The sequence below is a fragment of the Littorina saxatilis genome, linkage group LG12 (assembly GCF_037325665.1).
Source record: "Littorina saxatilis isolate snail1 linkage group LG12, US_GU_Lsax_2.0, whole genome shotgun sequence".
NCBI classification, from domain to species: domain Eukaryota; kingdom Metazoa; phylum Mollusca; class Gastropoda; order Littorinimorpha; family Littorinidae; genus Littorina; species Littorina saxatilis.
In genome coordinates this window covers 76,559,388-76,573,133 of record NC_090256.1, presented here as the reverse complement: position 1 = coordinate 76,573,133, position 13,746 = coordinate 76,559,388, and the positions used below count along the sequence as shown (strand labels likewise).

The following is a 13,746-nucleotide window of genomic DNA, read 5'->3' as shown; positions in this document are numbered from 1 at the left end:
CTTATGAATTTCTCTTAAAAGCAATATAATATCTGGTTTGGCGGACGAATATAACGTATGTCGGATAACAATAGGAGGATGACATTTTGTAAAAGGGGAAGGAGGAAGAACACAAAAAGCAACCAAATACACAAATAAAAACAACAAAAGCAAAAGCAGCATGAAATTAACAACAAACAAGTCGCATGAAGCGATATCAAAACATCTAGTCAATATGTCGGGTTAAAACTAAAAGATCAGCATTAAAAACCAGCCATGCATCACCGAGACTAGACGTAGGAAGTCTTGGCTAGCAGAAAACCGAGATGGGTCACGCTCGACTCCACGAAGCATGCCAACGTAGTACCTATTTTCTTTAATTGTGAGCACATTTTTGGAGTAAACATGGCATACCTATATATTTCTGGATTTGATACAAAATAAGGTAAAATAATTTTGTATCAATTACTCTAATTTTAATTATCATGATTTTGCCTAATTAACATACTTTCGTTAATTGTAGGTACATTTTCAGAATAGACAAGGCATATCTATATATTTTTGGATTCAGGAGATAATAAAGAATAAGATGAAATCATTTTTGGTTCGATTTATATAATTTTATTTTTAATTACAATTTTGAGATTTTGAATGACCAAACTCATTCATTAATTTTTAAGCTTCTACGGTGAAATGCAATCCCATAGTCCCGACTGAGTCGAAGATTGATTGACCTAAATATCAATCAATTTCATTGAAAAATGAGGGCGTGACAGTGCCGCCTCAACTTTCACAAAAAACTGGATATGACGGCATCAATGACAGTTATCAAAAAAAGGAAAAAATGGTCTGGGGATATCATAACCAGGAACTCTCATGTCAAGTTTGATTAAGATCAATGTAGTAGTTTTCTCGGAATCGTTCTACACGCACACGCACATACAACACACATACACACACACACATACAGACATACACCACCACCCTCGTCTCGATTCCCAGTCTATGTTAAAACATTTAGTCAAAACTTGACTAAACATAACAAAATGACTCGCACAAATCGAATTTCACTGTGAAAATGGATGATCTGTTCCTCAGACAGCAGCAGGCCCCACATCACAGAAGCGAGCCAGGAGAAGAACAATTTCCGCCAGCTCAGAGGAGTCGGAAAGCCCCAGCACAGAAGCGGAAGAAGAAGAAGGGGAGGAGTTTCTGAAGGTGGACTCTGGCTTTACGTGGAACGAAACTCCCACCCAGCCCAAGGTGAAGGACAGCAAGGAAGATGAAGAAGATGATGATGGTGAAGAAGAAGAAAAGAAGGTGCGTATGTTATGATTTAGGTGTGGTAGTGGTTGTTGTTGTTGATGGTGATGGTGGTAGTGGCAAAGTTTTGTCAGTTTTCAGTAGAAGAAAACATTTTCTGGTGTGTCTGTGTGTGTGTGTGTGTCTGTCTCTCTGTCTGTCTCTCTGTCTGTCTCTCTGTCTGTCTCTCTGTCTGTCTCTCTGTCTGTCTCTCTGTCTGTTTATTTTCTTTAGTGTTTTTGCTGTTTGAATGGGGTGTTGTTTGTTTGGTTTTGTCTGGGAGACTGTAAGTTTAAGTGCCATTCCCATGAAACTGAAAGAAAATTGCTCCCTCTTTGATGAGTGTGAATTTCTCCAATAATTATGTGTTTTTGCTTTTCAGCCACCCAAGAAAAAGAAAAAGAAGGCTGCTGCTGAGCCTAGTGCAGTTAGCAGCGTGAGTATCATTGGGGATTTAAAAAAAAAAGACGTTTTTATTGAGTAAGCTTCAAATTTGTTCATAAGAAAAGTATGTGACTAGTATTTTTAAATCTTGTAAGAAAGGATTACAGATTTTTGTTATTAAAGAGAGGTGGATACAGTAATGGGCATGTACGTCAGCTGGTGTTTTAAGAAACGGCACTGTTTGGGTCGTTCAAATTAGTTGACAAAATATATTATCTGCATGCTGCTTTTCAAGTCCCAGGAGATGTAATTTGGTTACTTCAGTAGAAATAATGTTAGAACATTGACAGGGTACATATATAATTTCCAAACCTCTTCTAAATTACAACACAAAAGCTGTGCTGAGTCATGTCAGCCATATATCTTACAAGGATGAAGTGAAAGATGACTGAAAGAAGATTACGTGTAATCATTGAACAAGCTGAATGCTCTACTGAATAACTTGAGCCATGCTAGTATGAAGAGAAAAATGACTGCAAGAGGAGATTGCTGATGATAATCATAGCACGTTGTGAATAGGGGCGTGCAGATAGCTCAGTGGGTAGAGGCGCTGGAATTGAACCAGTTGTTGCTATCGGCGTGGGTTCGACCCTCACATTTGGCGAGGGATTTTGTTCCCATAGTCAACTTCGTGCAGACTGTCCTCGGTGTCTGAACACCCCTGTGAGCAAGCATGCGCAGGATAAAGATTGTCACGTTTCAATATATCACTTAAGGTGATTATGAACCGGTTAATTACTACTAATTAACTAACCACACCACGATCCACTCTCGCAGTCATACAATTAAATAGAGTCAACAAAAGTATAAGTTTCAGACGCCTGTTTATGTATAAACTCGCCACCTCCCTCGAGCCTTCACTCAAAATATGTTCCTTTTACGTTCTCAACACGTAAAAAACCCGTGATCACTGACAAAATGCCAGTAGTATATAGAAAATTATAGTAACACGCTGATCCCGTGTAAATACAGTCAAATGAGAATGTTCTGTTCAAAAAGCTCTAGTTCATGCAGGGGTCAACACCCCACGTTGTCACTACTCCAATGAAATCACAGATAAGAAAAGACAACGGTGGTCAACGGGGTGCGTACGACATGGTGCACTTAGCTTTCTTTCTGTATGCTGGTTAGCCGGTATGCTGGTTAGCCGGGTTGCTGGTTAGCCGGTCTGCTGGTTAGCCGGTTAGCGTAGCTTCCTCAGGTCCCAGCTCCAACGTCTGCAGCTAGCAAAGTCCCGCCAAAGGCAGCCGTGCAGCAGGTACAGGAAAACGTAACGAACGAACGAACGAAACGAAACGAAGGCTGCAAACAGAAAGCATCGGTGCACTAAACATGTCAGCTACCCCTCACCCACCACCTTTAAACATGTCATCTTTAAATATCTCATCGAGCACGTGGGCCTGCACAAAACGGACTTTTTACAACAACAAAACAGTCATTTTCCGTCCTTCTCTCCCTATCTGCAAAAACCATATACAGATTAGTATTTTAGCGTCACAGAGAGTAAATTATGCGCTAACCTGGAAAGAACAACAGAGAGTATTTCATTCCACAACACAGACTCATCAACAGCGTTAAATAATGATTTATTACCTCAAAAGCCTATGATTGTACTCTCAATGGAAGCAAAGTCCGCTTCCTCCCTGGACCAGCCTCTGTTCGTCAACAGTGACCAAAACCGTCCAGAACCCCTTGTCGAATCCTTATGCGAAAGCCATCGCCGACGAAGGAAAGTTGACGACTTGTCCTCAGCAAAATACGTGGCAGAGAGAAGAAATAACTCGTGGAAGTTCCCCTAGAGTGCCGAATATAATACTCGGTGAAAAACCATCATACTCTAGAAACTGTGTATACGATCCTTCCCCTTCTGCCGCTGGGTGTCAAGTGTGCCGTCCTTGAGTCTCTGACAGACCACCTAGCCAAATACACGTGACTGACCTTGTCACAAAACCAGTCCAGCTATACACAATTCTGCCTCCCAAGCAGAAAAAGACACGAGAAACTCAATCCGTGAAAATCCCGTGTGCGCTGTCAGCGAAAAACCGTCAGCCCTAGCTATGACAGCAGAAACCTCCACTGTGAAACTCGTGCGCTACAAAACATCCGTGCTCGTTAGGCACTGTCAGCAAACTCTGCTGTGTCCAATATCACGCACAGGCGCTTTCTATCATAACCGACCAAGAACAGGCACTCCACTGAGTGACACTTTCTTGGTCTCTGTCACCCGATCGTGACAAAGATCCCAAATTTACAGCGAAAGTCTCAGGGTTTGGAAACATGAATACACGCATTGCGGAAAAAAAGTGAACAAATTGGGTAGCACTGTACTGTATGGCAGCTCTCTTTCCCCACTATGGAGAAAGCAGCCCCAATTTCCTTGAGGGTAACCTTACAGGACAATATTCCCCCGGAAGTGGCGTATGACTGCCCAAATGGTTGGGTAAAAGCGGTCATACAGGTAAAAACCCACCTGTGCAGAAAAACATGAGTGTACGTAGGAGTTACAGCCCATGAACGCAGAAGAAGAAGAAGAAGAACAGGACAATATGATACCTTATTCTTATCCTTAGTGTACTGCACATTTCAGGCCAGCCAGGAGGATGTAAAGGAGGACTACGAGAGACGCCTGCTGACGACGCCCAACAACTCCCAGCTGTGGATCGAGTGGATGTGTCTGCAGCTGAACGAGGGCAAGGTGGACAAGGCCAGGGGCATCGCTAACCAGGCCCTGCAGACCATCGCACTCACGTCAGTTCTGCTCATTATTCTCACTCATGCACATCAAAGTCAACACAGCCCTGAAAGGGGGGAGTATTTTACTCGCCATGGCCAGTGGAAACATCAGGCATGGTAATTGTCCGCCGAAAGGCAAATTTCCGCCGATTATTTTATTTGTTCCGCCAAAAAAGCAAAAGTGTCCGCCGAAAAAATAAATGGGGGAGGCAAAAATGGTTCTAAAAACTGAATTTAATGGCAAACTTGGAGCTCAGATGACACCAAATTGCACAATTTGGGTTCTTTGGAGAATTTTTTTCCGGGGGAGCATGCCCCCGGACCAGGCTAGGCGCATCGCGCCGTCGACTTTGATATTACTTACACATTTTCAGCTTTTTTTTACTTTTTCCAATTCCCATGCCTGAAACATGTACCTGGCAATTAGAAAGGTTAATCTACTCGCCAAAATTGCGAGTAAAGTTGGTTTGGCTAGTAAAATTTGCTCTCTGGCTAGTAAATTTGTATGGCACCATTTTTGGGAGTTTCCGGGCTGTAATACACCATGTTCGGTCGGGTTTGTACGGGTTGTGAGAGAGTGAATACTTTCGCTTTTAGTGAGTCGAACGTTTCCACTTGACATTATAGGCCAGTCACTAGCGAGGGGTGTGTCTGAAACAAGCGGACAAGGAGCATGTGTAGAAAGCTTGCCTCAATAAAAAAAAACAAGAGAATTCACTCTTTCACTACCCATAAAGATCCAGAATTCGTCTATTAAAGGCACAGTCCTTCCCCTGACAACAGCTCTGCTTGTTCAGATCTGTCCAGGTGTTTTTATTAGATACGGTGACCATGTGTCCAGCTTTGCCACATTCGAGATGCTGAAAGTTGTTTACACGGGAAGGACTGTGCTTCTACTTGCAGTTAGCATCTGTCTTTAATCAGTTGTTTTGTTGTAATCTTTCTTGAGTTTTAGACATGACAGGACCATGTTATGGCTGTCATTTTATGAATTTATGTAGGTGTTAGTAAGCAACTTACAGATCCTGTATTGTATAGAAATTAATGCGATTAAAATGGTGGTTTAGTTTTTGCCAAATCATGCAGCTAGGTTTCAGTATTCAGCCATCTACAAAGAAGGTCACCACGCCCAGTTGATTTCTTCTCTGTACTAAATTGTATGTTGAGACAACCAGTTGAACAGTTTGGTGTGACTGATGAAGTAAGGCCAAAAAAAAAATTAGGTGTGGTTAAGGTAACATAGCCAAAAAAAATAGGGTAGGAAGGTAGGCAATCACTTTTTTTTTTTAACTTTTTTTTCTAATGTGTACAAATTAAACCTACTTGACAGGGAAATAAGTGTGCGACTCGAGCGCTTGCGCTTTTGCTTTCATTGCGTTTTCTGCACTTTTTTGGGTTTTTTTTGTTTTTTGTTTTTTTGTTGACAAATGTAATAAAAAGTTATAGGGTAGGCCCCTAAAAATAGGGTAGGTCGGGTTACCGTAACCACACCTATGTTTTTGTTTAGGCCTAATAAGGTTGTGACAGAGTGATGCAGTTGTCCCCCTTTTACAACTGCTGCTCTGCACTGACGGAGTTGCTAGCCTTGTGTTTGACCTATTTATAGTAGCTCTACGTTTCTTGAACTTCGGTGACAGCAAACCCATCATATGTAGAGAGCTGTTTGTGATATCATAGGGTGTGGGTCTGGCTGCAGTTTTCTCCTTGTATGCGCTTGTAAACGTTCAAGTTCAGCAACAGCAGATTTCTGTAGGGCTATTAATTTAGCCTGAAGTCACTCCTGTTTGTCTGCCTTTGCCTCCAAAGGCGATTTGAGTGTTTCACGCACTTGGTTACATGGTGATGTTCTCTCCAGAGAGGAGCAGGAGAAGCTGAACATGTGGATCGCGCTACTCAACCTGGAGAACCTGTATGGCAGCAAGGAGGACGTCACCAAGACCATGCAGCGTGCGCTTCAGGTCACAGACCCGCACAAGCTCTACAGACGTGTGGCAGCCATGTACTCTGCTTCTGGAAACACAGAGGTGTGTGTGTGTGTGTGTGTGTGTGTGTGTGTGTGTGTGTGTGTGTGTGTGTGTGTGTGTGTGTGTGTGTGTGTGTGTGTGTGTGTTAGATAGGAGGGTGGGGGTGTTGGCAGAGGTGTTGGTGTGTTAGTTAAAGGGTGGGGGTGTTGGCAGAGGTATGTGTGTATGTTGGTGTGTTAGTTAAAGGGTGGGGGTGTTGGCAGAGGTATGTGTGTGTGTTGGTGTGTTAGTTAAAGGGTGGGGGTGTTGGCAGAGGTATGTGTGTATGTTGGTGTGTTAGTTAAAGGGTGGGGGTGTTGGCAGAGGTATGTGTGTGTGTTGGTGTTTTAACTAGGGGTGGGGGTGTTGGCAGAGGTATGTGTGTGTGTTGGTGTGTTAGCTAGGGGTGGATACTATGTGTGTGTGTTGGTGTGTTAGCTAGGGAGTGGGAATGTGAGCAGAGGTATGTGTGTCTGTGTTAGCTAGGGGTGGATACTATGTGTGTGTTGGTGTTTTAGCTAGGGGGTGGGGATGTTGGCAGAGGTATGTGTGTGTGTTGGTGTTTTAACTAGGGGGTGGGGATGTTGGCAGAGGTATGTGTGTGTGTTGGTGTTTTAGCTAGAGGGTGGGGATGTTGGCAGAGGTATGCGTGTGTGTTGGTGTGTTAGCTAGAGGGTGGGAATGTGGGCAGAGGTATGTGTGTTTGTGTTAGCTAGGGGTGGATACCATGTATGTGTTGGTGTTTTAGCTAGGGGGTGGGGATGTTGGCAGAGGTATGCGTGTGTGTTGGTGTGTTAGCTAGAGGGTGGGAATGTGGGCAGAGGTATGTGTGTTTGTGTTAGCTAGGGGTGGATACTATGTGTGTGTTGGTGTTTTAACTAGGGGGTGGGGATGTTGGCAGAGGTATGTGTGTGTGTGTTAGCTAGGGGTGGATACTATGTGTGTGTGTTGGTGTGTTAGCTAGGGAGTGGGAATGTGGGCAGAGGTATGTGTGTTTGTGTTAGCTAAAGTGCTCTATGGAAATAATTATACTCCCTGCCAGTTGAATGAGATCAAGAAGATCAGGAATGACAAGCAGTGAACTTTGCAAGTGTGCAAGGACAAGTAATGTGAAAACAAAACAAATGACCTTTCATTAGACTCATTACATATTTTCTTTGTACATTTGTTGTTGTCAGTGTGTGGAGTTCTTATCCCTGTCACCCTCGTCCCCGTCACCCACCCGCCTGCAAGCTAGCTTTGATTTTATGCTATAGTGGAACCCATTAACATTTTGAGACCTCCAAACATTGGAGAAAATGTGGCCTTCAAAAGGAGGGAGTCTTAAGATAGAGGTAAATCAACTGAGGTTATGAACAGAAAAACTGAGGTGTGAAAAAAAGGGGGAGAGTCTTTTATTGGGGGGTCTTAAAAGGGGGGTTCCACTGTATGACCAATTGTGTGGACTATGCAGGAGGCGGAGACGATCCACCAGACGCTGGTGCGGAAGTTCAAGCAGGACCGCCAGGTGTGGATCGACTTCGGCCTCTTCCTCTTCAAACAGGGCCGACTCGAACCCGCTCGCAAACTGCTGCAGCGAGCGCTACTCAGCCTGGAGCGCAGAGACCGTGAGTGTGCATCATGTTGTTGTTTTATGAATTTTCTGTTGTCAGAATGTACAGTTCTTTTTGGAGAGCAGAGACCGTGAGTGTGCATCATGTTGTTGTTACACCCCCGGTATAGGGGTGTGTATAGGATTCGGTCGATGTGTTTGTTTGTTTGTGTGTTTGTGTTCGCATATAGATCTGAAGAATGAACGGACCGATCGTCACCAAACTTGGTGAACAGGTTCTATACATTCCTGAGACGGTCCTTACAAAAATTGGGACCAGTCAAACACACGGTTAGGGAGTTATTGGTGGATTAAGATTCTACAAGGACTTATAGAGGGACATATTAATGGTCAAAGGGAAATACAGACCTGGGAACCCATACGATTTGGCCGTATTTTGTATGCACGATTGTCTAGAATACGATCAGTACGGTCAGTGGTAAACAAAATACGACGAGAACAATTCCTAGACTACTTTTCTTCACACGCCCATCCCGAAGCCGATCTAGTATTTTGTCACATGATTGCAGTTTTTGTCCGTAAACATTGAAAGAAGCATTTGTTTTAAATGTATTGGTGAACTTAATTAATGGTGCGGCGGACGCCTGTGAAGTATGTTTGAATCATGGATTATCTAATATTGTGTGGCGTACGCTCACTTTCGGAAAATACACCAAGTTTGTTTGAGAATACCCCAAGTGCAAAACAGGAGTTCCCAGGTCTGGAAATAACCTTCTCAGTTGGTGGCAGTGAGAATGGTAAGGACGGGGGTGTTTTTCCTACCTCGGAGAAATTTCTTGTTTTATGTGTTTTCTGTTGTCAGAATGTACAGTTCTTTTTGGAGAGCAGAGACCGTGAGTGTGCATCATGTTGTTGTTTTATGTGTTTTCTGTTGTCAGAATGTACAGTTCTTTTGGGAGAGCAGAGACCGTGAGTGTGCATCATGTTGTTGTTTTATGTGTTTTCTGTTGTCAGAATGTACAGTTCTTTTTGGAGAGCAGAGACCGTGAGTGTGCATCATGTTGTTGTTTTATGTGTTTTCTGTTGTCAGAATGTACAGTTCTTTTTGGAGAGCAGAGACCGTGAGTGTGCATCATGTTGTTGTTTTATGTGTTTTCTGTTGTCAGAATGTACAGTTCTTTTTGGAGAGCAGAGACCGTGAGTGTGCATCATGTTGTTGTTTTATGTGTTTTCTATTGTCAGAATGTAGTTCTTTTTGGAGAGCAGAGACCGTGAGTGTGCATCATGTTGTTGTTTTATGAATTTTCTGTTGTCAGAATGTACAGTTCTTTTTGGAGAGCAGAGACCGTGAGTGTGCATCATGTTGTTGTTTTATGTGTTTTCTGTTGTCAGAATGTACAGTTCTTTTTGGAGAGCAGAGACCGTGAGTGTGCATCATGTTGTTGTTTTATGTGTTTTCTGTTGTCAGAATGTAGTTTTTTTGGAGAGCAGAGACCGTGAGTGTGCATCATGTTGTTGTTTTATGAATTTTCTGTTGTCAGAATGTACAGTTCTTTTTGGAGAGCAGAGACCGTGAGTGTACATCATGGTGCATCATGTTGTTGTTTTATGTGTTTTCTGTTGTCAGAATGTACAGTTCTTTTTGGAGAGCAGAGACCGTGAGTGTGCATCATGTTGTTGTTTTATGAATTTTCTGTTGTCAGAATGTACAGTTCTTCTTCTTCTCGTTCGCTCCTTCTAGACATTCACTCCTGCGGCACACACGAATGCCGCCGTCTTCTTTAGGGCCGCCAGGTTGCCAAACAGTTGTTCTGATAGTTTCATAACTTGTGATTATGCGTGATACCTTTGATGGTTTGGGGCTGTGCGTTGTTAAAGGCATAGGCCTTGCTATGTAAACGATTCAGCTCAGCATCTCGGATCTGACCAGGCTTTTACATGAGATAAGGCCATCTCGCCACTTGGACACAGATCTAAAATCAACACTACTGTGGCTTTACGCAAGGGTTTACATTGCAATAAAATAAACATCGATTTTAAAGTTTCCTTACCTTATACCAAAGTCATAAAAATTTGAAGGCACAAAGTGATTCCCTGCTGTTCAAATGTTATGATCATTTTAAAATTGCATTGAAGTGGGACATGAACTAAAATCACATTATGACAGTTTAAAGGTCTCACCTCTAGCATCGATTTGATGAGAAAAACAAGTTGTCAAGTTGAGATGAAAACTTCTCACCTGTCATTTACTCCATTAGAAAATAATGTGAAGTCAAATTGATAGTATAAAGGTCACCTCTGGCATTTATTATTTTGTAGAAAATCAGATGAAGTAAGTTAAAAGTCTCACACTTGGCATTTATTTTCTTGGAAATGAACTGAAGTCAAGATGGTAAAGTGTGAAGTTGTTTCCTACAGACGTGGCGACCATCACACAGTTTGCCAGCCTGGAGTGTAAGCATGGAGAGTCGGAGCGCGGGTTCACCATGCTGGAGAAAACCATCTCCGAGTTTCCCAAGCGCTCTGACGTCATGTCAGTCTACATCGACATGGTGGTGAGAGCTGGCGATATGGACAGGGCCAGGTATGTTGTTTGTGCCTGTGTGTGTTAATTTATTTGTTTATGTTGAGGTTTACAGGTGTTAGAGAATACTGGGCTCACGTTGATGTTTAGAGGTGTCAATCAATCAATATCAATCAATATGAGGCTTATATCGCGCGTATTCCGTGGGTACAGTTCTAAGCGCAGGGATTTGTTTTTTTATTTTAATTTTTATTTTATGCAATTTATATTGCGCACATATTCAAGGCGCAGGGATTGTGCAAGGTGTCAGAGAGAATACTGGGCTCACTGTGTATCTGTTTGTGTGTGTGCTTGTTGTTGTATGTTTGTGTGTTGGTTTATGTTTGTGTGTGTTGGTGATTGCCTGTGTTTGTGCGCGTAACCGTTTGTTGAGTTCATTAAGAAAAGATCACAGAATGTGTTACATGTAGTATAACAATTATCACTACATGTATGTATGCGTGTGTCTGTCAGTGCCTGTGCCTTTGATCAGCAGTGTGTTTCACTCCACTACAAGATCATTGTCAGTGCCCTTTCTTTTTACTTGGTAGTGTGTACAAGCCAGCAGTACAACTAAAAGAGCAAACACAGAAGGGTCATTTCTTGAACCTCTTTTTTTTTGCAGGGAGCTGTTTGAGCGTGCACTGACATTGAAGAACACCAAGTTTTTCTACAAGAAGTACCTGCAGTTTGAAGAGAAACACGGCACCGAGGACACGCTGGCAAGGCTACGATCCAGGATAGAGGAAGAGTGCTAACTGAAGAATTCATTCATGTGATTGTGCAAGATGTTGAACTGCATGTGGACTTCTGAGGTGTGCAAGATGTTGAACTGCATGTGGACTTCCGAGATAAACACATCAAGAGCTTGGAGCCCTATATGTTGAATAGTTTTTTGGGTGAATTTCTTGATGAAAAGTGTAATATTTCATGTTAAACTCTGTGCTTCTTGTTGTAACCATTGTCTGTGTCAAGAAGTTGAATCGTTATAATTGAGTGGAACCTGTCAATAACGACCACACAAGGGATTGACCAAAAGTGGTCGGTATAGACAGGTGGTCGCTGTGAAAAGGTGAATTATGTTGGAAAGATATCGCCGGGGATCCCTTGAGGTGGTCGTCAGGACAGGTTCGACTGTATACTCATGATTTTGAAATTGCAATTGTTTGATGAAAAACGAAATTTTTAGTGTGGACATTGTTTTGTTAGATGGGAAGTGGGCTGAGAGAGAGAGAGAGAGAGCTAGAGAGAGAGAGCTAGAGAAAGAGAGCTAGAGAGAGAGAGCTAGAGAGAGAGAGAGAGTTAGAGAGAGAGCTAGAGAGAGAGCTAGAGAGCGAGCTAGAGAGAGAGAGAGAGCTAGAGAGAGAGAGAGCTAGAGAGAGAGAGAGCTAGAGAGAGAGCTAGAGAGAGAGAGCTAGAGAGAGAGAGTGCGAGAGCTAGAGAGAGAGCGAGAGAGAGAGAGCGAGAGAGAGATGTGAATCACTGAATGGTTAAGCATGGTCAATTCATAAGCATGTACAACTCCTAAGCACCTTGTCCAAGTACAGTGACCAGCAGACGTAAAGTGTACAAACATTAATAGTGACATCAGGCACAGTCAAAGATGCTTGGAACTCTTGAGCTTTTTCTTTAAAATAAAATTGAAGCAAAATCATTTGTGAGTTATTTTGATTGTTTTCATGGCTTAGTATTTGTGGTCACATATGATCGAGGAGCATAGATTGACGATAGAAAACGGTAAGCTGAAAACACACACACAATCAATCAATAACAGCAAATCAGCTTGTCATGATTTTATGAAAAGTCGAAACGTTATTGCAAACAAATCATTTCGCAACAATGACCAAATAAAGAAGTATCTTCCTGCAGGTTTTGTTGTCATAAAATTTTGCCCATACCATCGATATGTAAACTTGACATGTACTTGAAAGTAGGTAAGTAATTATAAAGAACACTTACATCAAAAAACTGTTTTTTAAAAAAATGATAGTAAAATTGTTACATCGAATATAAATGTAAAACTAATCAACAATGGTACATGTATCAACAAAAATCTCATATATACATATATATAAGAGTACACAATGAGAAACAATTAGTTTGTGTATTGCTGTAGTCAACAGCTTGTTCTAGACGCACTGATACTATCAATTTCAGTGCATCTCCAACTACAAATACAAATTATAGCAAATCCTGACATTTGCACATTAAGTTCATTCAGCTGAGCAGCAGACATCTTCATTCTTCCTCCGCATACATGTTCATTTCACATGTTTTGAGACTGTTTAACATGGTACACACAATCAAAATGAATGTATAATTCAACTTGTTGACATTCCTCAGCAGAAAGTCTAAAAATCAACACAGGCGAGGCAGGACAGAATGCATACATTGTGTTTCCGAAAATGCAGCAGCCAGAGCGATCGTAAGGAGTCCTTCAATTTCAGTTTCATAACTCGGGCTCCTGTACTTCTATTGCATGCATGGTTTCCACGAATGAAATGGATTTTTTTCGTACAATTACTTGTTTCTGCCTCACCTTGGATTGACTAGATGACCAATCAGCATGTCTTTCAAGCGGACAAGCTTTAGAAAAAAAGCTGTAATTCCTCCCAGACTTTGTACATCCCTGGCATTGTTCTAACCACGTGAATTAACAATTGTTCATCAGCTGTACAGACTGTACAATATTTTACTTTGATATCAAAGCAGTTGCGTAATAAGTGTACATACATTGCCATTACACAGGCACTTGATATTTGACCCGAAATTGCAGCACCAAACAAAATAAGTTGGGTGTAAAACAAAACCTCAACTCACTCAGCACATAATTTGACATACATGGAGACATCCACCTACAGCATCCCAATGAAGCCAGATGATTGGTAAGTTCCCCAACATGATAAACATAATTTAAGTTAGTCTACCATCATCACATGGCCGTTTCATAACTGAAGCATCAAAAGCACCAAAAAAGTTCAACATGTATAGCGTTCAAAAATGACAAGAATTGTTTGCGAGATTATTTCCCTTCTTTTGTATTAATCTTCATAGTTCTTGTACAACTGTGTGAGTGTGAGAAAGCAAGTATGCACATTTGATTAACAGGCGTCAAAAGATCAACATTTTACAACTCCTGTTTTAGCATCTCATAAACTCCTCGCACACTT

General features: G+C 41.9%; 1 protein-coding gene across 1 annotated transcript in view; it reads left to right on the top strand.

The window, feature by feature from the left end:
- The window catches only part of LOC138982806 (protein RRP5 homolog), a 55,875-nt gene extending 43,645 nt beyond the window's left edge, over nucleotides 1–12,230 (top strand). Inside the window, exons 34-40 of the mRNA XM_070356157.1 lie at nucleotides 1,078–1,299; nucleotides 1,664–1,717; nucleotides 4,313–4,473; nucleotides 6,314–6,482; nucleotides 7,915–8,068; nucleotides 10,432–10,597; nucleotides 11,202–12,230. Of these exons, the coding sequence (XP_070212258.1) occupies nucleotides 1,078–1,299; nucleotides 1,664–1,717; nucleotides 4,313–4,473; nucleotides 6,314–6,482; nucleotides 7,915–8,068; nucleotides 10,432–10,597; nucleotides 11,202–11,334 (1,059 nt within the window). The 3' untranslated portion in view covers nucleotides 11,335–12,230. The remainder of the gene's footprint in view (nucleotides 1–1,077; nucleotides 1,300–1,663; nucleotides 1,718–4,312; nucleotides 4,474–6,313; nucleotides 6,483–7,914; nucleotides 8,069–10,431; nucleotides 10,598–11,201) is intronic.
- The last annotated feature ends 1,516 nt before the right edge of the window (nucleotides 12,231–13,746 follow it).